Source organism: Microtus pennsylvanicus, chromosome 4 (genome assembly GCF_037038515.1).
Source record: "Microtus pennsylvanicus isolate mMicPen1 chromosome 4, mMicPen1.hap1, whole genome shotgun sequence".
In the NCBI taxonomy this organism is placed as follows: Eukaryota; Metazoa; Chordata; class Mammalia; order Rodentia; family Cricetidae; genus Microtus; species Microtus pennsylvanicus.
In genome coordinates this window covers 130,382,958-130,409,408 of record NC_134582.1, presented here as the reverse complement: position 1 = coordinate 130,409,408, position 26,451 = coordinate 130,382,958, and the positions used below count along the sequence as shown (strand labels likewise).

General features: G+C 41.4%; 1 protein-coding gene across 1 annotated transcript in view; it reads left to right on the top strand.

Moving 5' to 3' along the window:
- Positions 1-26,451, top strand: part of Itga8 (integrin subunit alpha 8) — a 178,005-nt gene that overhangs the window by 95,615 nt on the left and 55,939 nt on the right. Inside the window, exons 16-23 of the mRNA XM_075970501.1 lie at positions 2,427-2,482; positions 3,215-3,369; positions 4,791-4,928; positions 5,369-5,436; positions 6,959-7,106; positions 12,752-12,844; positions 18,185-18,264; positions 22,610-22,690. Coding sequence (XP_075826616.1) covers positions 2,427-2,482; positions 3,215-3,369; positions 4,791-4,928; positions 5,369-5,436; positions 6,959-7,106; positions 12,752-12,844; positions 18,185-18,264; positions 22,610-22,690 — 819 coding nt within the window. The remainder of the gene's footprint in view (positions 1-2,426; positions 2,483-3,214; positions 3,370-4,790; positions 4,929-5,368; positions 5,437-6,958; positions 7,107-12,751; positions 12,845-18,184; positions 18,265-22,609; positions 22,691-26,451) is intronic.

Here is a 26,451-nt window from a genome sequence, read left to right as displayed (position 1 = left end):
CAGAACCACAAGCAGAGTTATACCGTGAAGTCATTGTCCACCAGTTCATGGGTAGCAAATAGAGTGAGGATCATGCTGTGTAATCCTGCCTTCTGTGTATAGCAGCCTGCCTGCCGAGAGTTTCCTTTAGATATTCACAATAAAAGCGCTCAGTTGATTCCATGTAGTTTCTGTTTGGCTTTGTTTTATTTTTTTTTCAGTCAAAAATTTTGAGACTAGGAGCTGGAGAGATGGCTCAGCGGTTAAGAGCATTGCCTGCTCTTCCAAAGGTCCTGAGTTCAATTCCCAGCAACCACATGGTGGAACACAACTGTCTGTAATGAGGTCTGGTGCCCTCTTCTGGGCTTCAGGCATACACGCAGAAAGAATATTGTATACATAATAAATAAATAAATTTCGAGACTATTGGGCTTTGCTGAATTTGAACATAAATCATAGCTTAAAATTATATTTCAAGTTAAGCTGTATTTCACAGTTTTGCCTGACACAATTTGTAATTATGTATTGGCTTGAGAATAGACCTGGTTCCTCAATATATATCTATAGATATAGATAGCAAATAGTTTTCTCTACTTAGAATGGATATTGTCATCCACTACTGTAGAATTTTGAAATTTTCTTTTTAGTTTAGAGAAGAACTATAGAAAAACTACCACGCTGAAAAGATTCTTTAACTCGAGCCATCTTTAGCCTGGTGGGTTGAAGTTGAAATGCTACCCTCAATAATTCAGCAGGCTGTAGCAGTTATGTTAAATTTGAATGAAAAAGTTAAAGTCGTCCAATTGTTAACGATACTGAAGTAACAGAAAGGGAGAACCAAGAAAGAAATATAAATGTACTCTGACATAATTTATAAACGAAGATAAAGACTTCGGCTGGCATCATTTACCAAATCCCTTCTTGCCAAAGACTCAACATCCTTTTCCACAGCCGAAACTTACTTTGTGAAAGTTCTATTGCTTCATGTTGGATAAAGCAATTACTGTATGTAAATTCATTTTAATTTTGTATGTTGATAATTTCACCATAAATGTGGACTTATTTTGCCGAAGCTTTGTCTATGCTGAGGAACGGTGAATAAAACATAGGTTAGTGGACAATGGCGGCACATACCAAGAGCTTACGGAAGAGCTGGGCATGGGGGAAAAAATCCATGCCAGAAAATTTAAAGATGTAATTTCCTACCCACCTTCCATGAATAATTCTAACTGAAGGAGAAGTGGGCTGCAGTTTGTGATTTCTCTGGGGAAGTGGTGTAAACACTTGGAATAGCACAGACATCTCAGGAAGCGCTTGGCTAAATGGTGTGTGGTGAATTACTTACCCTGAAGGGAGACATTGACTAAGGTCATGGAGATAGATGAATCCCAGCTGTGACACGTTTTTGTTACATTTGACACAGGAAGCTGACGTCTAATTAAAGCATGATTGGAGGTGGAACGTATTTACTTCCTTTGAATTCCATAGAAACACTCCAATCATACGAGAATTTTATCAGTAAAATCTTTAAGACTGCCACTCAATCGTCTATTCTCTCGTGTCTGTACTTTCTTAGCAATGCACACAGGCCCTGGCTGCAGTGCTCGCGGTTAGACTATTTCAGGAGGGAGGTGAGAATATTTGATAAAGTCAGACAAAAATAAGTAGAGATTTCTCATTCAGTCTGTGGCCATAGACCAGGACGTGTTCAGGTCGTGGGACAATCACCCATGAGTTCTTGGATGGCAATTAGTGCACACTGAAGGCACAATGAGTGTCTTCAACTCAGCTGGCACTGCCTTTATACCCATATCACTGTGCACACTGGGCTTGAGTAAGCTGCTTTAGCTCTCTCTCTCTCTCCCACCTATTCTCTCCCTCCACCTCCCAAGTTTCAGGCTCCTCCCAGCAGTGTGACTGACTGGCATTAAGACCAGCATGCTCTTCCATGCTTAGGATTAAATTCACAGGTCCTACCATGACTTCAAAGCCCTGTTCAGCACCCATCAACCAAACCAGCCAACCTCATCTTCTGGGAGTTCTAACCACACTGAAACTCTTCAAGTCCCTCACGTGCATCCATGTTTTTGCTGTTCTCCATGCTTTTCCATGGCGTTTCCCCACTGTGTGGCCCAGCTTTCCCAAGTCCCAAGGAAAATCTTCATATGTATTCATTGCATAAAGGAACTGGGGTATTAATCAATTGATTAACTCTCTATCACTATTTTCAAGAAAAGCTACCTATGCCAATTGTAATAGTATTGTGTCAAGCTATGGGAGTGTGTGTGTGTGTGTGTGTGTGTACATGCACATACATATGTGTATATAATTAAGCATATAGAAGGAAATGTTGTGTTCATTTTATCTGGATGGAGGGGAAGGAAGATTCCTAGCTCAGAATCAGAACTTTACTAACCAGAAAATTACTGACTACTGTTTTCCCACAGCTTTTCTCTAAGAGTCTGTGCGTCTATAACAGGCCAGAGCATTTCAGATACAATAGGTGAGCATATTTTCATTTTTATGGTATCTATGCAAAGAAAACATGACATATTTCTCTGCCCAGACAATAGAAAACTAATGGACCCTTTATTAAAATTCAAATTTCTATTGCACATTTAAAACTTTCTAATTAATACTACTTTAATCAAGGGCATTATCAACTAAAAACATAATTTTGGAAAAGTGATATGTTATATAGATATATATAATTTAAGTTACAAAATATGGGCAAGAGAGAAAGCTTAGTTGTAAAGTTCTCCTGTACAAGCATGAGGACCTAAATATGAATCAGTACTATATAAAGGCCAAATGTGGCAGATGCCTCTGTAATACGAGTCTGGAGAAGTAGAGACAGGCACTGCCTAGCCCTCACTGATCAGCGCTCTAAACACACTGGTGAACTCCAGGCTCAGTGAGAGACCCTGCCTCAAAAAATAAGTGGGTGGGAGAAATCAAGTAAGACACCCAGCGTCAACCTCTGACTTCCACATGCACGTAAACAAACGTGCACATATAAACACATGAACATGTGCACACACATACACATGCATGCAGAGCCCCAAAACAGTTATATGCAGGACAGTATTTTTTTTAATACTTCTTCAACTTATGTGTTATTTGATCCAGCTATGGAAAGAAAAGGTTTCCCTGAATAAGTCCCTACCCCTGACAGCACTGTGGTTGCCCAGTGCTGTCCCTCCTGTGACTTTGTTCTTCTCTCTCTGTCCTTTAGCGCTGGTGGCTGAGGTGCAGCTAGATTTCCTGAAGCAAAAAGGAGCCATCAAGCGGACGCTCTTCCTCCATAACCACCAGCCCCATCTCACGTTCCCCTTCGTGATAAGGCAACAGAGATCCCTCCACTGCCAGGATTTCAGCGTTTACCTTCGAGTAAGTTTTCTAGAAATCACTTCTGGGGCTTCTCACATTGGAATCTAGATTCCAACCATTCCTATCTAGTTAACCATCTCACTTGCCGCAGACATCCCATCTGTCTAGTCTCATTTTCCTGGGAGGAAACTCTAGCGTAAGGTTGAATACTTCCTGCTGACCCTGACTTCAACTAACCCAATGATTTGTTGCTATTCATTTCTAAGGCTTCTTTCTCGTTTTTGACAAAATCTTAATAATAACATTTAACTCAGGTGACTTTTATTTTTAACTGCCTTCCCTCCCCCGTACATAAAAGTTCAACACAATTTATTTGATTTTTTTTTAATCCTATGTGAGTATGTCCTGTTAGACTTTATCAAGATGTACTTAGAGCTGGCTTGGGGAAACATTAAGACAAGCAAATTTTCATTAAAAATAATTTGTAATTGTGTTTTTAAAGGTGATGTGCTTTTACAAATTCTCATGAAATTTAAAATTTCAAATATTTGGGGCCCAATTATCCACCGCCATGCTGCCAGTTGTCCTATGGTGGCCAGTAGTCCCGTTTCTTCTCTTCCCATTAGGGACTTAGTTAACAGAGAATCCTAGTGAGGACCAAAGATCCACAGCTACCCTTGAGAATGTAAAGCCAGGTCATGAGCCCCTTCCCCCATCTGGGATGCTGGTTGCATGCTCAGAGCTTAGTACTGGCTGCCCTCTCCTCACCTCAGGACTTTTGTTCCTTTATCTAAGACATCTTCAAATGTGCTGAAGATGTTTTAAAGTTCACTGAAACAACTTGAAAGAAATAAAAAAAAAAAAGAGGAACAAGAGTAAAATGTTTTCTTCCACTGAACCCACGAGAAGCTTCTGGCAACTTCACCAAAACAAACATCCTGATGCATGGTGTACTCTGGCATTTGTGGTGCATGTTTTACCGGTGACATGACTGATGCGGACTCAGGTGTTGGGGTCCGTGGTACCTAAGGATTTCCTCCAGTGTGGGGGCTCTCAACCTTCCTAACGCTGTGACCCTTTAACATAGTTCCTCATGTTGTGATGATCCCCAACCAAAAATTATTTTTGTTGCTACTTCATAACTATAATTTTGCTACTCTTATGAATCATATTGTAAATATCTGATATGCAGGTTATCTGATATACGACCCCCTGCTAAAGGGTCATTAAACCCCTAAAGGTATTGTGACCCACCGATTGAGAACCATTGCTCTAGGAGCTCCCAGGGAAGCCTTGGCTGTAGGTGATGTCATCACTGAGCATATCTTATCTATTGCAGACCACATATATTAACACCCAGTTCAGCTTGTTGTGGTGAACGTTGTCCTACACTAACGCTGATGGGGGTCTAGTGTTGCCTGCTTGTCATAGACTAATATCTTGTAGTGATATGGGCTTGACTTGGTGATTTTTTTTCCTAGGATGAAACTGAATTCCGAGATAAATTATCTCCAATCAACATTAGCCTGAACTACAGTTTGGATGATTCCACCTTTACAGATGGCCTGGAAGTGAAACCCATTTTGAATCACTACAGGGACAACGTAGTTACTGAGCAGGTAAGTCCTTGAAGGCGTTTCCCATTCTCTGGAGAGGGTTGTTCCTGCGCCCCTCTCATTCCCATCTGTGTGCAGAGATACACAGCAGTAGAGACCTGCTCTGAGCATGTTTCCTCATTGTTAATTTGGAAGCCTTTCCCTTTATGCAACCACAGTTTGCTTTGTTCAAATGTAGTAGCAATGGAAGCAAGACAGGCGGTCATCCTAAGAACGGTGCAGATAGCGTCCTCTACAGACACTTCAGAGCAAACTGGAAACGGGCAAGGAAATGTGCCTCTATCCAGAGATCACTTAACATCACAGCAGATGGCGTTGGGAGGCCTCTGCACAGTGAAACCAAAGTTCTGGTTTAGCTGATAGAATCGCTTAGCATCTTCAAGGGGAAGGGTCTGATTTGAGTTTTCTCAGCTTCTTCCTGATGCCTCACTTCCTCAACACAGGCTCACATCCTGGTGGACTGTGGAGAAGACAATCTCTGTGTCCCCGACTTGAAGCTGTCAGCTAGACCGTAAGTTTAAATAAATAAATGCGTGCATCACACCTGGTGGTCTATGGGTGTTTACTTAAAGCTGCTTTGGGGAAAGTATATTCTCCCAAGAACTGGGGGTAGGGGAGTGCGGCGTGGAATTCTTGAGAGGGGCCACACTTTGGACTGGCCTCTGATCTGGTCAGTCCTCTGTCACTGGTGTCAAGTGACAGACCCTGAGATCTTGCCTGGGCCATTTCATCTTTCAGCAAGAGTGGGGGGGGGGGGGAGCAAAAGCGGTTTTGTTGAAAGTAAACCCATGTGCAGTGTGGCTCAGGTTCTGTTTACCTACCTCAGTCAAGTGAGAAAGGGTTCAGACAAGCCGGTTCAGTCCACACCTTAACCAAACTTGTTTTTGCAGCACCCCATGATTCAAAGGCCTCCTTAAAACTGTCAAAACAAAATTAATTTTAATTTACTTGGGGGAGGACTTAAAAGACACACCAGGGAGTCAAGCAGAAAGTGTCAGAGAGTCAAATGAGAATAAAAGGGTTTCACAGCTGCTTGTGATGGCAAGGCCTGACTCCAGAGCTGGTAATTGCCCTGTTGGGTTGTGGAAAGAAATCGGAGTAGGGCTGAGACACCCTTGGGTGGAAAAGTGGGATGGACACCTCTCTCCCAGGAACTCCTGCACTGCTAGTGTTTGGAATCCGCTTGGTAATCTCTCAAGGGGACTTGTCCCAATGTTCATAATTTAGTAAGTGTCAAAAGCAATAGCTTTGGGGGGGGGTGAGGGGAGTGGAAGAGGCATTTTTAAATATTGATTTCATTTGGAGTTCAAAGTAAGTAAAGCTTCTTAAAATACCTTAGAACCCTCTATCAGCCACTTGCAATCCTGTTTCGCCTGCCTCTTTTTCCCTCTTCTCATCCGTGTTGCTGTGTGTCCTCCCTCTATTGCTGTCTCTAAACCCGCCCTCTTTCTTTCCCTACAGCTCGCTCTCTCCCTAATGTGTGTTCTGAGTGATATGGAGGAGTTGGGAGCTCTTCATTCTGGCTCCGAAGTCAAATGTTAAGTTTGCAGGAGTTTTGTTAGCCGACTGAACAGTGTGTTGATAGCTTCAAATTGGTCAAAGTGGGAGGACACAGCACTGGAATCCACAAATGATATGTATCGGTTTTATTTTTTTAGAACAAATAGTTAAATAGTTGCTTGCACGTCACTGAACATTTTCCCACCCTCCCCATTCAGAAATTGTTCCCTTAAATCTTCCTACCAGCCCTTCTTGACCAGGTACCTTCTTTCTCAGTCCTAGCCTTGTGTTTGACTTTTTCTTTTTTTCCTCCTAAATCATTATTTTTTCTTTGTTTGTTTGTTTGTTTGTTTGAAGATACACTGTTGCTATGTAGCTCAATAGTTCAGGATCACCTCAAAATCCAATTCTCCCACCCCAGTTTCCTGAGTGCTTAGATTACAGGCACACAGTATTTAAATTTCCAAAATAGATTCATGAAGCATGTGATGTTGAGCTACATAATCACTCTTTTTAAACTGGGTTTTTTTTAGAGATAAACATCAGATAATTATCGGGGATGAAAATCACCTTATGCTCATAATAAATGCAAGAAATGAAGGAGAAGGAGCCTATGAAGCTGAACTCTTCATTATGATCCCCGAGGAAGCAGATTATGTTGGGATTGAGCGCAATAGCAAGGTAAGGCTTGAATCCACATAAACACTAAGTCTGATCAACAAGGCTTAATCTCCTCTCAAAAGAGATCAGAATGGTGCCTTCCTTTGTCAGCTCAGACTAGCAATGAGCCCGGGAGATGGGCTATGAAGTATCAGAGTCTCTCTTTGCCACAGTATGAAGATGAATCGGCCAAAGACCAGGAGCTGAAGCAAAGCAAAGACCAGCCAAAGAGGCAGATGACTCATTTCCCAGGCTAACCCCCTCTCCTCACTGACTTTGTGAGCCTTGGTTTGAGTTCCTTTAAGTTCCAAGCAGATCACAGGAGGCCTGGTTTTTATTACTGGTGATGGAAGAAGAGCCAACCAGTCCTGCTGAGCACTGATAACAGGCTGAACAGAAATTGCAAAGGAAACAAGTTCGTTTTTCTTTCTTCTTAGTCCACATTTTTGGGCCTGCGACCAGAGTAGGGCCTGTTTCTTCCTGGTGTGCCAGTCCTCAATGTCACTGTTTATTGAAAAGGTACAATTGCTATTTATGGCCTTTTGGATCTTTACCAGAACACGACTCTTCCCATCCAGTGTGTCCTGGGAACCTGTAGTATTCTTAATTGCTTTGTCTGGAAAAACATTCTAAATAGACCAGTGGGGGCATATATCTAATCCAGCAGCCAGGAGGCTGGGGCAGATGAATCCATGAGTTGATGACCTACATGAGCTACATATCAAACTAACTAAAAAGACCAAAACAAATAAGCAAGCAAACAAACCAAACACGTTGTTATAAATGTCTGAGAGATTGGCAGGTCCCTGTTTCAGAACTGTTCAAGACATTCAATTAAGGGCAGAGACTAAGTTTCACATTCTTTCTCAGGAATAGGAATAGCATGAGCACCCCATAAATGCTTGCTGTTGGATTTATTTAACTAAAATTTATTATGTGTCCACCACTTTTTCAAGACCACATTCTCTAAGGGGCTTTCATAGTCTAATGGTTGAGCAATGTCATGGAAAGTAATCTGTCTGATGTGAGGTCATTGTAAGAGCATCTAAAAAGTTACAGAAACAATGCCTGGTGTGATTGTGTATCCTTATAATCTAGCACTTGGGAGGAAGAGAAAGAAGGATCACAAGTTCAAGGCCAGCCTGTACATATAGGGAGATACTGTCAAAAGAAATAGAGAAGAGAGGTGAGAAAGAGAAAGGAAGGAAAGAAGGAAAGGAGGGAGGAAGGGAGGGAGAGAAAGAGGGGAAAGAGAAAAGAAAGGAAGGAAAGAAGGAAGGAAGGAAGGAAGGAAGGAAGGAAGGAAGGAAGAAACATCGGTCTCAGTTGAGATTATGGATGATGCCTGCTACAATGTTCATAGCCAAAGATGCAGATAAGGGCTTGCTGGTGTTTTCCATTGCAGCAAAATGAACAACAAACTGGATGGATGTTCTGGTAAAAGAACATTCTAAAACAGAGGTTTTTTAAAAACAAAGTCAGGGGTCTCTGGGATGATGCGTAGGGAATAAAAACAAAAATATGATGGGAACCCAGAAATATTTTTAAAAAAATACACTTAAGTTAAATGTTTGTTATTTGTTTATATATCATGTAAGTATTTGTAGGCGACATGCTTTTTCCTCCTCTTAAAAGACTTATTTTTAGTGTGTGTGTGTGTGTGTGTGTGTGTGTGTGTGTGTGTGTGTAGATATGTGTGTGGAAATCAGAAGAGGCTGTCAGATCATCTGGAGCTGGAGTTACAAGTGTCTATGAGCTGCTTAGTGGGGCTTGTGGGATCTGAACCCAGGTCTTCTGTAAGAGAAGTTAGTGCTCTTAGCCCCTGAGCCGTCTCTTCTGCCTTTCCTTCTCTTTTGTTCTCTTTGCCTGCAGAGGTTTTATCATGAGATGGCATTTTCAATTTAAAATGGCCACTGCACTCACCATCTGTCTATTACTTACTGAAATAACAGAGACACAAACATAAAAGCACCATAACTAGAGGAAGGACAAAATGGGAGCATTTTCGATCATTCCTTGGAGAAATTAGAATATCAAGGGATGCTGACGGTTGCAGTGAGGGAGGAAAAATGACATGACAACTGCAAATATTCTTGGGAAGAGCAGGGAGACTTTCTAACTGTCCTGCCTGCCAGTGAGGATGGATTTGACAGGAAAAATCTCAGTACACAATTTGATGAGTGTATGTACTTTTAAATCACTTTCTTGAATAGAAATGCGTAATGATTTTAAGTTTCAAAGATACTTGATTGCTGTTTGGTTCAATTGTTTTAAATTGAGAAAATAACAAAATAAGAATCCATGAGACTAGACATGTACATAATTTTTTGTATCCAATTTTTTCTTTTTCCTTTCCTTATTTTCATTCCCTCTCTTCTTCCTTACCCTCTTTCTCTCTCTCTTTCTTCCTTTCTTTCTCCCTCCCTCCCTCTCTCCTACCCTCCATATTTCCCTCCTCCTTTCTCCCTCTTTTTTCTCCTTCCTTTCTTTCTCTTTTTTATTTCTCTTCTTTATTTATATATTTCTTTTTTCTTTCATGCTCTTCCTTGTCCCTGTGCCTTCAGCCTCCCTAGTAGTTGCTGCTTCATTCAGCCCCATGACCTAAATTCTAGCTCTAGTGAATTTCTGTTTGGTTCGTCCCTCTAATGTGCACTGGCACACTAGTACTATAACTTTACCCTCTCCAGTGACCTCTTTATATTTATCCTTCGGGTCTTCATAATAATTACAATCTATTAATAACTGCAGGCAGCTAATAATGAAGATTATCAACATGCACTACACAGTTGTTGTGGTTTGGATACTGCTCTGAACTCTTGCAAGCATTGAATTTGCCTGATCCTGATGCTGACTTTATAGAGAAGAATCAAATTTGTTCTAGAGTTTGTACATAAGCAGACTTGTGCAGTGTTCTCAAGTTACTTGGCTATTGTATTGCAAAACCAGTCAAATCTCTCCTGTTTTGAACTATCAATAAGCCCTTTCCTCATTAGCCTAGTTAGATGCTACCTCCTCCAGGATGTCTTCTCTGATTGTTTAAACACATATGCATACCTTCCTTAAATTCTATTTGCTTTCTAACTAAAAAAACAAACAAACGAAGAAAAAAACAGTGAATTCTTCTGTAATTGTATCTCCATTGCTTATTATAATTCACCTGATAGAACTGTTGTCATGATTAGAGATTCAATTAGGGCGAGGGGTCTTGTTTACCTGGTAAAGTAGCAGCCCCAAGATAAATATTTTCAGTGACTGAATAAGGGAGCAAAGAATGCTCTATGAGCCAGAAATGGATTAGAACAAAAATGTTCCTGGAACCAGTGAGAAAAACAATCCAGCAATGTCTAGGAAAAAAATGGTTTCTTTTTTCATCAGAGAGAGAGAAAATTAAGACTACAAAAAAAAGAGAAAAGAAAAAGAAAGAGGGCGAAGGGGACATGAGGGGGAGGGAAATGTTTCAACTGATGGCAAAGAACTGTTTGTAGGAAGCCTGAGGGAAGGGTATATGGCTGGGTAGTGAAGAGCACTTATTGCTAAGGAACTGGGTTTGGTTCCTAACACCCACATGTTAACTTGAATCCATATCTCCAGTTCTAGGGGATCCAGTGCCTGCTTCTGGCCTCTTTGGGCGTCAGGCATGCAGGACACATGCATACATATAGGCAAGATACTCATAACACATAAAATAAAATAAATACTTTTAATTTAAAAATAAAATTTTTAAAAGTACATGTGATCTTCCACCTTCAAACAAGTCAAGCATTTTAACTATAAAAACTAAATCCCTGAGTTATAGCCAGGGGAAACATGGATTCTTTCGAAAGCTTTTTAATTTTGTTTTGCTTCCATGATTAATAATCTCAGCATGAAACATCTCGGTATTGTTACTCTAGGTTGCGAGTTGTAAAGATGAATACCCAATAAACCTCCCTTTGAGTAAAGAGATTGCCGGCTCTGGAAAGTTGTGCGAGATAGTTACCATGCCCTCTGCACGGTATTTGTAACCTTGCGTGAAAGCGAGTTCCGCCGAGTAGCAGCCACTCGGCTCTTTCTCGCTCATCAGACTCTGCATGTTTACCTGGGTGGTGCCAGACTAGGCACCTCCTTGTAGTTGCCTCTTTAGGGGACAATGTGTGAACTGCTTCTACCCTGCTCAGATGCTTTGTGCAAACCCCGCTCCAGACACTGAGACAGGGACAGCTTCCAGAAGTCCGGCCATGCTAATGCTTACAGCCTCAATGTGTTGACTGTAGAGTTCCTCGTGTAGAGACTAGAAGATTTTTGGTTTGGTTTTTCTTGGTTTGGCTGAGGGTTGGGGAGGGGGGGGTGTCCCAAGAAAGGAATGGAGAAACATTTCTAAAGCTTTTCCTTGACATACCTCGTATTGTTTCCTTATATAATATCCTAGTAGCAGTACTAGATGAGTAAGGGATTGTCATAGTAGAAACCTTCATCTACTGACTTCCCGGATGTTCCCCAAACGGTGCTCCACTGTGACAGCCATTCATATATTAATTATCTTTGGGGATGAAGGGGGCAGGCCACAATTTGATGGCAGAGAATGACTTAGGATGAAATGATGGAGAAATGTAAGACATTGTCAGCTACACCGTCAGGTTTGGAAAGATGGATAGGGAGTTGGGGTGGAAAGTGAAGGGTGGATTTCCGCCCAGCCATGAAGACATGGGTGGGCTTGGGAGGGGCAGAGGCTGCGAAGAAGGGTCTCTGCACCCTGTTCTCTTCAGGAAAACTGAGACTTATTCAGGCAAAAATGGGAACCTCCTCAAGCTGGAGTATTCAGAAGTTCTGATCAGGATTGGGTGTAGAGAGAGGGGCATAGAGAGGAAGAACCAGTTAAACACAAACTGTGAACATTCACCAGAGAATGTGGGGTACAGTACAGGTGGGGGCTATCGAAAGCAATGTGTATATAGCACATAGGTATGAAAATGCCTCCGTGAGGGCTGAGAGAGAATACAACAGTGTCATGCCTGTAACTCCAAACCCAGGGATCCAACACCCTCTTCTGGCCTTCAAAGTCACTCAAACTTCTGTGTGCTTACTCTCTCTCTCTCTCTCTCTAAGAAAACAAATACTTTTTTAAAAAAAGAAAGAAAATACTCATTCCTTTGTATGCTCACCTAAAAAGTCAATTTTTAAAAATTACATCTTAAATATTTGAAGGATCTGACACACAAGATCTAACAAAGGGTTCCTCTGTGATGTGTCAGAAGCTGGGCTCAAGACAATTCCTCTGCAAATGGCCATAGAGACACAGCAACTGTGTGTGCATCCTCATAGTTTCGCTTTTGTGATAGGAACGTCAGGAATAAATCTCTTTGTTCATGTTTGATCGCTTTTCGATCTTACTGTTCTGAGTTTAACATTAAGACAGTGAAAGTACAAAATTTCCACATAAGTACTGTCCGAGCCTCTGATTCCTCAGCAAAGCACGTGCTTACACAACTTCTCCTAAAGTTTAACTTGTTCTTTTTCCTCTGGATTTTGCTCTTGAGTCGATGGTATCAGATTGGATTAACTTGGTGCAGCGTGACCCACACAGGTGTTTGAAATCAAGGGGAGCTCTGGGCCTCCCACATCGCATGCAACAGGATGTAACTCATTCTGCCCCTGAACTCCGTAACGGTGCTCTTTTCCTGTTGTAGGGACTGAGGCCGCTGAGCTGTGAATACAAGATGGAAAATGTGACCAGGATGGTGGTGTGTGACCTTGGGAACCCAATGGTGGCTGGCACAAACGTAAGAGAACACCAGCAGTCCTTCCTGATCTCTGACTGATTGAATTTTACAGAGGACTAGTGGGAAAGTCCCCCAATTAGCACCCAGCAAACAGCAGCTAAAACGGATTGCCCAGGAAATTACCAGCAGACAGGGATTTAGTGTGTTAACCTACATGAAGTGACAATGGTGGGTCAAAGTCACAGACAGATCTATGCTTTCACACACTTTTCCTGTAGACTTTATATATTACATCTTGTAGTCACAAAAAGTCCGTGAGCACACGTGCACCTCAGATTTTTGCCTTTGATTATTTTCTTTTAATTCTAATATAGATTTTATCTTTAAACTACAATATTAAGTTAAAAAGCTTTAAAATAAGCTACTTAAGAGGGCTAAGAATGTAGCTTACTTGGTAGAATGCCTGCGTAGCACGCACAAAGTCCTGGGTTCGAGCCCCGGTACTGTGTAAGCCAACCAGGAGTGTAGTCACATGCCTTTAATGCCAGCACTCAAGAGCTGGCAGAAAGAGGACCAGAAATTCAAGCCCATCCCCAAGCTACAGTGGGTTCAAGGCCAGCCTTGTCTAAAGGGGGAGAGGAGATAATTTTTAAACTACATTAGCAAAGCAAAGAGAACTCTTTTCCAATGTGCCTCCCATGTGAATATTATAGTATTTTCATGTTAGAAATAGTCATACCTGGTTTGTAAATGAGTTTTGTTAGGTCTATGTTTGAAAAATAGGGGTAGAGAGGCTGCTCGACAGTAAGAGTGCTTTGTTTTCCAGGGCATTAGAGTTCTGTTTCCAGCACCCCCACAATAGAACTGTAGTTCCAGAGGGCCCAACATCCTCTTCTGGCCTCTATGAACACCTGAACACACCTCTCTCTCTCTCTCTCTCTCTCTCTCTCTCTCTCTCTCTCTCTCACACACACACACACACACACACACACACACACACACACATCAATCAATTTTAAATAAAATATATTTGAAAAATAATACAAAGATCATAGCGGCGAAAGGAAAATAAGCTGAGTAGTGATCTTGACAGAGAAGAGTAGGCACTGACTCGGGATAACTTGCTCAACTCAGCTTAACTGCTCAACAGCAATGCCTCATAATAAATATAACAGCAGCAATTTTGAAGCCATGGAACAAATTCTGAGACTCTGAAAAGGTCACACAACTAAATCACAATAAAGAGAATGTACATAATCCTCTATTTAATCCTTACTTAGGTGTTTCTGTCATCAGCGGAATGTCCTTGGTGAAAGTTTATGATAGCATCGTTTTGCATGGGGATACCTCCCTGGTGGGCTAGAGACACCCATGCCGCTTGGCCATCCTTTCAAGGGGACTTCAGGGTCCTGTTGCCTATCCTATGTATCCCTGGGGAGAGTCCCGATTGCCTTTCAAAGGTGCTGATGTGTCTTCTGGCAAATAGATCTTTTATCCCAGTGTTTCACAACCTGAACTGAGCATCAGCAACCTTTTCGGAAATAATACCTCTTCCCAATGTGTACTCCAGGAGCGTGTACAATCAATCATAATTTTACTCCTTTACACTATTTTAGTACACTGATCTTGGGTATTTAAAAAATGTGGCTAGCTGAAATCATGTAAACTTACTTCTTGTATAAAAAAATTAATTCATTCATTAACTTAAACATTTCAACGCCAGTGAAATCCCTTAACAGGTTCCTGTTAGGTCTCATGTACCGAATGCCCTCTGTGTCCCTAGACCATCACGAGAGAATAACTGTGTCAGTGTTATCCCACTGTGTCTCGCCTGTTTAATAGACAAGGACACTGTGGCCTGGAAAAGACAAACGCATCGCCTGAAGTCACACTGGTGATGAAAGGCAGAACCAGGATTCCAACCAGGCCTAACCACAAAGCCCAGGTTCTATCTGGCCTACAACACTGTGCAAAGTACTTAAATGGAAACTAATGAACAACAGATGGATGTTGAAAAGAAGATATGAAAGACAGAATAAGACATTTCCCCATGATAGTCCTTTCAGTTAGAAACTAACCTCGGTTTTGTTAGTTTGCAAGGAAATAAATCCCACCACTTGATGCAATATGTATTTACCTGAAAGACAAGAAGAACCTAGTTTGACATGAGGGTATCGACATCAGCATTCAGATAGGGTCACTCATTCTCGTTCAGTACCAAGACTGTTAAATCTAGACGGCAGATGATCTCAAAGCACCAATGACTGTGAGTAAAAAACTGAACTCAACGCGGCCACCAGTGCCATAGTGGAAAAGGGAGGGAAATGGCAGTGTGGTCTGCACCATGGGAGTGTTTATGTGAGAGGCTATCAATCCGTTTTACCAGCAAATAATCTGGAGAAGGCAGGGAAGTAAATTGTTTGGATTCATTTATCTCCAAGTCCCTGTAGAAGAAAGCTAATAGGTTTCTTATCTTGCCCTCTAATGACCTCAAACACACCGGATTTTATTGCATTCTGGTTTGGTATAAAACATGTTGATTCCTTCACTCTTCAGACTGCACGTTAAAAAGCACTCTCTGGCCACGGAGTGGAGCAAATTGCAGGTGAAAAATCAGTCCTACTATTTAAAACCATTCAATAAATAAATGCCCAGGAATATTTATCCCAGGCTCAAAATTTAAAAGAAAAATTTTCAAATGACTTTTACTATTAATTTAAATCTGTTCACTCAGTAATTACAATTCTGACTTCTGATTTTTTTTTTTTTTTTTTTTTTGCTTTTTCAAGACAGGGTTTCTCTGTGGCTTTGGAGCCTGTCCTGGAACTAGCTCCTGTAGACCAGGCTGGTCTAGAACTCACAGAGATCCGCCTACCTCTGCCTCCCGAGTGCTGGGATTAAAGGCGCTGACTTCTGATTTTTAAAGAGAAAAGTTGTTTACATGTAAAAAACATGTACATGTAAACAAGAAGATGCCATGATGCTATAAAATAGTTTTTATGTGCTAATAAGGTTCATAATTTGCAAATTTCTCCAAAGGAAAAAAGTGACACACATTTTGATCTATGACTATTTTAAATTTTATTTTATTTATATGTATGGGTATATGCCACATGTGTAGGATGGTTCACAGGGGCCAGAGAAGAATGAGCAGCAAGGTCTCTTACTTGCTGAGTCATCATCTTTCCAGCCTCTGCTGGATGCTTACCTATAGGAAATTGACAGGTCTTGTCTGTCTTCACTCTATATTGTATTGTTGTAGGGAGAGGGGCTGCTTGTTGGTTCCCAGCTGCTCAGCCCCAAAATAATCACACAGAAACTATATTACTTAAATCACTGCTTGGCCCATTAGCTCTAGTTTCTTATTGGATAACTCTTACATCTTAATTTAACCCATTTTCCTTCATCTGTGCACCACCATGAGGTCATGGCTTACCAACAAAGTTTCAGCACATTTGTCTCCGGCAGTGCTCCATGGCTTCTCCCTGACTCTGCCTCCTTTCTCCCAGCATTCAGTTTAGTTTTCCCTGCCTATCTCTACTCTTTTGCCCTATCACAGGCCAAGACAGTTCTGTATTAACCAGTGGTATTCACGGCATACAGAAGGGAATCCCATAGCACTATATGGACTGTTCTGTATGAGGACTAACTTTAGGCAGCCTTCAACACAATGACTGCATGTGTGCACAAGGATACACTCCCACTCCCATTCTTTCAACATTTTTTTTATCACATCCTTCTTGGTGTACCACCATAAGTCTGCTACTTAGCAAACACCTGATAAGATAATATGGAAACACTGTATTCCTATGAAACAGGGCACTGATATTAGCAACATCATAGGCTGTGTAAGAAAAGAATAATAATGGAGACAGAGGATAAGAAAGGAACGCTTACCTGTCTTAGGCCATTCAACATCCAATTCATTACCTCTCTTACCCTGAGTTACAAAGCCTAAGTTTTCAGAAGCTCTTAAAGTAGAAAATGCAAGACAAAGTAAAGATAAAAATCTCCTGAAGAAGAGAGAAGAGCATATGCAGAGGTCCAACAAAAACAGACACATTTGAAATTGTAAAGCAGTTCCTCACTGGGCCATTAAAGCATTGCACACGTTTTATAATCAAGATTCGTATACTCTCCCCAGCCAGGTGCTTCGGAACAACCTAAAACCAAGTTCTAGGAGGTAACACAAAAAGATCTCTGGGGCCCCAGGTTCAGTGAGAGATCTGTCAAACTAAAACAGTAATAGAAATGAGGTGATGAGGTAGGGAGCTATAGAAAGAGAGGTCTCTGTCATTCTCTGGCTTCCATATACACATGCACATACATGAGAATACACACACAAACATATATGCACAAAATGATGCTAATGCATACAGCATTAAGGTAAGGACCATGGGTGGAGGAGTTATGACAAATTATCACAGGTCATTGCTGCTGATTAAATAACATTGTTTTCTGTTGCTGGTTTCATTTGCACAATGCAATAGCTGTAAGGGCTGTTTCTGGAATCTGCCTTACAGGGATTGAAATCCCAGCTCTGCCTTTGTTGCTCTAATCCTCTGACAGCTATTGGATTGGAATACGTCAACATAAGTGTCCCTGAGATAAGGCAAACAGGGCATAGAACTTTGCTTGGGCAACCATGTAGCACCATGGTTTACAGAGGGTGTTCCTTATATACAATAGCTTCCATTTTCACTTCCTCATCCCGATTCCCCATGGGCTCCCTGTTCTCCACTTGCAAACCTATTTTCAGGAGCACTTTTCACAATTTGGAAAATGAAGAAGGACAAAGGAATCCTCACAACCATAACCCCAACCTGACTGCAACATGTTCTCCTGGAATATTCCTTACAATACAACCTGACTACAACATGCTCTCCTGCAATATTCCTTATAGTACACTCCCAGTCTTCTTAAACATATAATAATTTTGCTTGTGTGGACTTCCCAGACCATAGCTAACATACACGGCACACAGAACTCTGTAACCATCATTCTTGGTTGAGCATCACTATATTAGAATTGTCACATGCATTATTGCATTGGCATCACAGCTGTGATCCCTACAGCTACACTGCATCCATTAAACAGAAGCACCGCAGTTCTCTAAATCTTCTATATTGTGTTGTTAGAAGTTCTACATCAGAGCGGTAGCAGAAGACAGGCAACAAGGCCAAGTAGAGAGAGCCAAAGTGTGTATTGAACTGAGTCTCCTAGGCCCTCTGGTTTCCTAGCAGATTTCCTCTTACCTCCCAGTCATCCAGAGTGGGGGATGGAAGGCTGTGGTGGTGTTGGAGTGGAGTGGCGGAATGGCTAAGGTGGGACTGTCACGCTGTGTATAAGGTCCTCCTACAAACACCTTTGTGTCCCATGTGTGTTGTGTTTTGCTTTTAGCTTTCTCTGGGCCTCCGATTTGCTGTTCCTCGTCTTGAGAAAACAAATACGAGCATTAACTTCGATCTCCAAGTCAGAAGGTTAGACTTTTAAATGCTTACTTTGTTGACAGCACCCATGAATGAAGAGATGCGTGGTTAATATGCACCCTGCTGCCAAGTACCTGCACATTAAAAATTCTCCTAGAATAAGAATCTAGACTCTCACCACCCCGTTCTTCTTTATTGTTCTCAATTATTTCACCTTTTTGTTGTTGTTGTTGTTGTTTTGCATTTTGAAAGAGATTAAGGCCAGAATGCAAAATAGTCAGATTGTGTCTTGAATAGCTCCCTGCGTCTGTTGATTCACCTTCATGTTTCCTCCTTCTGGACACAGCACTCTTGTACTGGACTGTTCTGGACTGTTCTGGGCTACACTACAGAGAGGAAAGTACTAAACCTAACCTCACTCTGCACTCAGCAGGCAGTCAGCTCATTCCTGGGGGCAATCTGGGAGAAGAAAATACATCTTCTAAGTGAAATCTTGTCATCTCCCAAATGTTCAGGAAGGACTCAGACTCTGGATGGTGTGAGTGGCATTCTGTGGCAGGTCAACATGACCTAATCCTGTGTGAGGTCCAGGTCCTTCACTAGTAACTAGTAGTCATGCAAACAGCTGCCCACCTGTCCTAGAGATCTGGCCATGGCCTTGCCCTTTCATTTTCTATTCTGTTAGCTCCTTTATGACTAGAAATATGTCGTGAGCAGGAAGACTTCCAGAGAAATGAAGCATGCATACTGGGTTTTCTCAGATACAAACTTCAGTGCATTGTAATGGAATCAATTAAATGGTTCTAGACTCATATTAAAAGAAAAGAAAATGGAATGAAATAGATATAATATGATATAACTAATATATAATGCAGTACAATAGTCTTGTACATGAATGATTCCTTATTGAGAAATATAGATCTAACAAGATACCCTACCAAATGGATTTCTTTTGCAGTCAAGCATTTAAAAATCTTAAAAAAATAAAACACTAATATAGATGGCTCATGGGCACTTCCAATTATTATTTATATTCTGCCTACCATGTGGAATCCTTGCTGAAACCATGCAAAAGGCTGTAAAGTTGGTGTTTATTAGTTGGTTATCAAACACTATGTAATTTACCTTAATATCTTATAAGACAGATATTAGAGTATGATAAGTTTTATGATAATTATTCTGTATGGTGGAATACTTCCTTAATACCTACATCAACTAAAGGTTTGAGAAAAATCTTAGGATAAGAATTAACTGTTTAAATCTAAATGAGTTACCCACCCCCTCTCCCTGCCCCCACCCAAAGCTTTGATGCAGCTTTCCAGGGAAAGGAAGCCTTCTAGCTGGCTCAGAGGCTCCTTTCTCACCTTAATTAGCTTCTTGATTGTAATTAGTTTAATTAGCTTCTCACTTTCTTGAATTAAGTGTTTTTTTCTGGTGAATCTTGGGTCCCCAGATTTTTCATTTTTAAAATCTTGTGAGTGCATATTACCAAGTTTTAAATTTTAAAGTGTGGGCACTGATGTCACCTTAGACAAAAGCACTTGAGGTTTCTGTGTCTCCCCATCATTGTTGACGTCATTGATCCTTCATAGGTCTAAAGCCTTGCGCTACAAGTATGAGGCCTTTTGTCATGTGTGGAAAGACGCTCCTCTTATAAAAACGGAATCCATTGATGAAGGGTTAGATATGGCGGAATCAGAAAGAACAACATGGTTAGCATGTATGTGCCTTCTTCTAAAATCAAGTCATGATCATATTCCACTTCTGCTCAAGACAATTGTAATATTATTTTGAAAATTATAAAAATTCAGAAAAAAACTGTGTTGTGGATCAGGGACAAAATTTTCAATTTATTTGGGAAATAAAAGAGTTTGAGGACACCTTCATAACAAATACTAACGTATTTGAAGGTGTTGATCTGTATGCTTTGCTAGCTAACTGCAAAGATGTAAGGATTCACAGAGGTGGCTTTGCATTCAAGTTAAATGTGTTCAAACAAAAACTAAATTAGGTCAAATGCTACACAGTCTGCACTCTTCCATGTATTGATTACCGTGCTCCACAATGAATGCCCCTTTACACAAGTTAAAGTCAGAAAGTAGGCTGGTTTCATACACTAATTCACTTAAAGTATTTCCTGTTACCAAATAATTGCATAAAATGATCTCTCCACCCTGAAGTGCAGGACACAGTTCCATATACACCTTCATGAGCATCCTGGAAGTTGCTTTCTCAGTCATGGTTAAGTGACGTATAATGTCTTCACTGGCATTCCAAAGGCCAGAGTATAAAGAAGGAATATTGGAAAACAGAAGTCAATAGGAAATGGCATTGTATTAATAAGGAGAAAAACAATGTCTTTTTTATGTGACATGGGTTATAGTTACAGAAGGGAAATTCATCATTCCTTCTGTGGAACTAAGGGGATGGTATAAATAACTCAGGGTCTTATGATGATGGGTTGCTTGTTGGCATGTAGCTATGGTATTAGTGGGGGAAGTTTCCTTCCAGGAAAGATGTCAAGGAAGCGTATGAGTTATATAGCAAGTCAGATCCTTCCTTGCCGGGAACCTTGCCAGCATTGCCACAGTGCAAAGTGACCCACACTGGCATACTGTGAAAGAGCTATGCTCACTACACAATCGAGGACTGAGCTATGTCAGCCTCTGCTCTCGCTGAATTTCAAAGGAGACGGTCAGGGAGGATGGCTCACCAGATGAAGATACTTATTGTTAAGCCTGATGACCAAGTTCAATTCCCCAGGACCTACTTGGTTTTAAAGGAGAGAACTGACTCCTACAGTTCTTCCCCAACCTCCAGTCTCGTGCTGTGGCACACACATATACTCACATACACATATATAAGTGCATAGATAAATAAATGTGATTAAAAAATCAAAACATCCTCTGCAACTCATCTTAAATTCAAGTTCAAAGACAATTTCCAGTAGTTGAATTTTTGAATGCTTTCTTCTTAAAGGGATAAAGAAGCCTTCCCCCCAGATGTGGTAATAGCGAAATTAGTGGTTGGAGATGGAACTTTAATTGGGGGGGGGGGGGAATTCCTGTAGATTCCATCACAAGCTTAGCAGGGGGATGTTCCCTTCAGGGAATGAGCCTGACATCTGCCAGTTGCATCTTTACCAGTGTTGGCAGTTTAAGCTGTCTCCTCAGTAAATAGAACCAACAAGGTCTTTTCAAAGGCACTTTGGAAACAACCCTGTTTTCTCTAGTTGGAAGCAGGATTTTATCGATTCCTTTCCCAAGCCATGGCTGGGAGAGCATCAGAACACTCATGCAAATCTACCCTGTGGCCATCTTCACACAGAGAGCTTGCCCACTGAAGCCAAGCAGCACTCATGAGAACCACAGGGCAGGCTCTCCCTTCTTACCAACCTGGCTATAACCACCACCCAAAGTGATAGCTCCATCTCTGACTTCAGTGAAGGCACAGAGGGGGCATGAAGTGTGGGTGGCAGCTATATCCAAGGACCAGGCGCTGCTTTAGCCTCTTGGGAGTTCTAGTTAATTTTCCTTTTAAGCAAAGTTCAGTTTCATAATTGATAATTAATCCTATTTGCTTGAGGGAAAAGCAGCAAACTTAAATTATTCCGCCATATTCAAAGAGAAGTTATGAAACTCATACTGTCTCAAGACTCTTGAAGCATTTCACAAGCACCATGTCCTCTGAACCACTTGCTTATGCAATGCCCAGTTTTCTCATGCCTCTCAATGCCGTAGCCGGGCTTCTAATCCCTCTTGTTCCTTGCCATGGACAGCTCATGAGGGTAAAATGACTGTAATCACTTATTTTATATAGTAGTATTAACTTATAAATATAATAAAACACTTATTTAAATATTAACATTAACTTAAGAAATACAGCATAAGGAAGATAAAAATTGCCGACAAAACAGCATATGGTGTGACGCACTGTAGAGCCAAGCCCAAAAGTTTTCCCAGTTATGAGATGTTCTGAGTTATTTATGCCAGGTCTCCATTTATTAGCATGGAAAATCTAGAGTTGACTGAGCTGTCATTTCCTATCTGAATGGCACTGAGCATGATGTGTAGGGAAGCAAAAGAATTTGTCTGAGGTAGAAGCAGGAAAACAAATGCCATTCAGTGCCCCTTCGGTTTATTCTAACTAAAAGGTACTTGCTTCTCCCATCGCCACTGTGCTTTCAAATGAGGCGTCACCCTAGGGACTGCTGATTGCTTTCTATAGATCCCCAAAGCCCTTAGCGTCTCCCTGGACAAGTGGTTATAATTTTGTAGAATAAATGCTGTGGTTTTCCCAAGTGCTGAAATTGGAAATGTGGTTTGCTCTTGTGATGTACAGAAGGTTTCTCGTGACTGTGAGAAAGTACACTGAAATCATGTCTTCGCTGTTTCAGCTCCAACAAGGACAATCCAGACAGCAATTTTGTGAGTCTGCGAATCAACATCACCGCTGTCGCTCAAGTAGAAATAAGAGGGTAAGTGTGGTGCATCATTACGTTTAATTTTTGTGTGTAAAGACTTACAATGAAGGGCTAGACAAAACGACATTCATGTTCAGTTCAGTTACTGGTTTTCATCCTTCCTGCTCAGCATTCGACCATCAGCAAGCAAAATGAACCTTGTAAAACAATTACGTCTAATGATATCAAAGCAAGAGGTCACTTAAATTGCCCAGACCAAGACTTTAGTAACCAAACTAGGAATACCACTAACGAGAAACTAATTGGATAGATAGATGTATGATTGTCCGGAGGAAAATCCTCACTTTCACTAGAATTGTTTAACGTGGTGGTCATTTAACCTCGCCCATCTCATTGTGAGTTTGGAAAACTGCTAGCATATATGCGAGCATCAATGACTCCACGTTCTGTATCCTGGTCTGTCCATCCGTCCTATTCTTTGAGAAGAGGAGTGAGGAGGGAGAAGCTCAAGGGAAGTCTTTGAATGACTCCCAGCTAGGAAACCTTGCTTGGCGAAGAAGGAAATTGGGTTGTAGCAGCGGCTTTCATTGATTTTGTTACTGTAATTCTGCTTTTTTCAGACCAATAGCAGCTAAAAGCATTAACTGGTATTTTAAACCACATTCTCCTTGGGCTCCAGGATCCTGCTTGCCTTCCGTTCCACAGGTCCTGGCTGGTGCTCACTCCTCCAGGATCTCTGCATGCAGAGCCATTTCACTATGCTGATTCCCTCCATGTATAAGTCAGGGGGTTGTGAACACTACTAGAAAACACTGGAAGCTAAACTATAACCACAGTCAATCTGTCTCCGGAGCTCACTCCCAGTAACAGCGACTGTATCCCCCCTATGAGAGAGTCTTTTGAAGCTTATTCTATGACCTTGTTAATACTCACTACTGTGCGTTGTTTTGTTGGGTTTTTTTTTGATTCACATAAATGCTTGTGAGATTTGCCCATTTTAGCACCTATGCTTGTAAGTCATCAGCTTATTGATACAAGAGTGTTATGTTGTAAAATTCCACCATCACACATTCATTCTATGAACGTTTGGAGCTCCCACACCCCTAATTTTTAGAACTTTCCATGCGCATCTTCTGGTACAATATGGAAGAAATATGCTAAGAAGTGGGATTTCAAGGCCAGCTAGAGTGTGCTACTCACTTTACTGACTGACATCAAATCACTTGTAAATGACTTTTACCAAACCTCACTCCCGGAAGAACTGGGTGAAAGTTCACTTTCAGGGTGGCCCAGCCTTAATCTCTGAGCCTGTTGGTTGACTGAGATGTAGCTGCTATGGCTATTCACATACAAGTTTTTGTTGGGATATTTGTTTTCCCAAATGGAGCTACTACTGAGTTATATGGTAAATACATGTTTATAAGAGCTTGCCCAATTGCCTTGCGGAAGGGCTGAAGGCTGAGCCATGCCTTTTGTGAATTCCCATTAGTAATGCAAGAGAGTCTCAAGTCTCCCATCCATGCCAGCATGTGAGAAAATACACTCATACACACACACACACACACACACACGCACACGCACACATGCACGCATGCATGCACACACATGCACACGCATACACACATACATTCTAGTATAGTAAGTGTGCATTTTAGAGTCCCTTTGCTTAAGGACTAATGGTACTGTATATTTCTTCCAGGGTTGTTTGCCACTAATCTCTCCTTTTTCCGTGAAGTATCTGCTTCGATCTTTCATCCATTCATTCACTATGAAATTGTTTGTCTTGTTAATGATTTGTTAAGAACCACTTACATGTCCTGGGTAGGAAATCACTTGCCATGTATCTGGCCTTAAAATAATTTATCCCCATGTGATGTATTTGACTCTATATTTTCCTAACAACATTGTTTAAAGAATGAAAATCTATCAACAGGTTTTTTCATGGTTTGTGCCGTTGGGTCCTCTCTGGGTAATAACTGTCCCTCTGGGCTCACAGCAAGCTTTGTCCTTTCTCTTCTCCAATGTTTAGCTTTCTGTTTAGGTTTACAATTCCCTTCTGGGCAACTTTTGTGACTAGTGTGAGGTAAGGCCCGAGGTGTGTTTCACTCCTGAGTATCTGTTTCTTCTTGGCCTGTTTGCTGGAGAGCCCACCATTTCACCCCTTTCATTACTGTGACACTTTTTTTTTCTTTTTTAAATTTATTTATTTATTAAAGATTTCTGTCTCTTCCCCGCCACCGCCTCCCATTTCCCTCCCCCTCCCCCAATTAAGTCCCCCCCCCCAGCCCGAAAAGCCATCAGGGTTCCCTGTCCTATGGGAAGTCCAAGGAACCCCCACCACCATCCAGGTCTAGTAAGTTGAGCATCCAAACTGCTTAGGTTCCCACAAAGCCAGTGCGTGCAGTAGGATCAGAAACCCATTGCCATTGTTCTTGAGTTGTCAGTAGTCCTCATTGTCCGCTATGTTCAGAGAGTCCGGTTTTATCCCAGGCTTTTCCAGACCCAGGCCAGCTGGTCTTGGTGAGTTCCCAGTAGAACATCCCCATTGTCTCAGTGTGTGGGTGCATCCCTCGCGGTCCTGAGTTCCTTGCTCATGCTCTCTCTCCTTCTGCTCCTGATTTGGACCTTGGGATTTCAGTCCTGTGCTCCAATTTGGGTCTCTGTCTCCTTTCATCGCTTGCTGAAGGTTAATATTCAGGAGGATGCCTATATGTTTTTCTTTGGGTTCTCCTTATTTAGCTTCTCTAGGATCACTAATTATAAGCTCAATGTCCTTGGTTTATGGCTAGAAACCAAATACGAGTGAGTACATCCCATGTTCCTCTTTTTGGGTCTGGCTTACCTCACTCAGGATAGTGTTTTCTATTTCAATCCATTTGCATGCAAAATTCAAGAAGTCCTTGTTTTTTATTGCTGAGTAGTACTCTAATATGTATAAATTCCATACTTTCTTCATCCATTCTTCCTTTGAAGGGCATCTAGGTTGTTTCCAGGTTCTGGCTATCACAAACAATGCTGCTATGAACATCGTAGAGCATATACTTTTGTTGTATGATAAGGCCTCTCTTGGGTATATTCCCAAGAGTGGTATTGCTGGGTCCAGGGGTAAGTTGATCCCGAATTTCCTGAGAAACCGCCATACTGCTTTCCACAGTGGTTGCACAAGTTTGCATTCCCACCAGCAATGGATGAGTGTACCCCTTTCTCCACAACCTCTCCAACAAAGGTTATCATTGGTGTTTTTGATTTTAGCCATTCTGGCAGGTGTAAGATGGTATCTTAAAGTTGTCTTGATTTGCATTTCCCTGATCGCTAAGGAAGTTGAGCATGACCTTAAGTGTCTTTTGGCCATTTGAAGTTCTTCTGTTGAGAATTCTTTGTTCAGCTCAATGCCCCATTTTATAATTGGGTTGATTAGCCTTTTACGGTCTAGTTTCTTGAGTTCTTTATATATTTTGTAGATCAGACCTTTGTCAGTTGCGGGGTTGGTGAAGATCTTCTCCCAGTTAGTGGGTTGCCTTTGTGTCTTAGCGACAGTGTCCTTTGCTTTACAGAAGCTTCTCAGTCTCAGGAGGTCCCATTTATTCAATGAGGTCCTTAATGTCTGTGCTGCTGGGATTATACGTAAGAAGTGGTCTCCTGTGCCCATGTGTTGTAGAGTACTTCCCACTTTCTCTTCTATCAGGTTCAGTGTGTTCAGATTGATATTGAGGTCTTTAATCCATTTGGACTTGAGTTTTGTGCATGGTGATAGATATGGATCTATTTTCATTCTTCTACAGGTTGACATCCAGTTTTGCCAGCACAATTTGTTG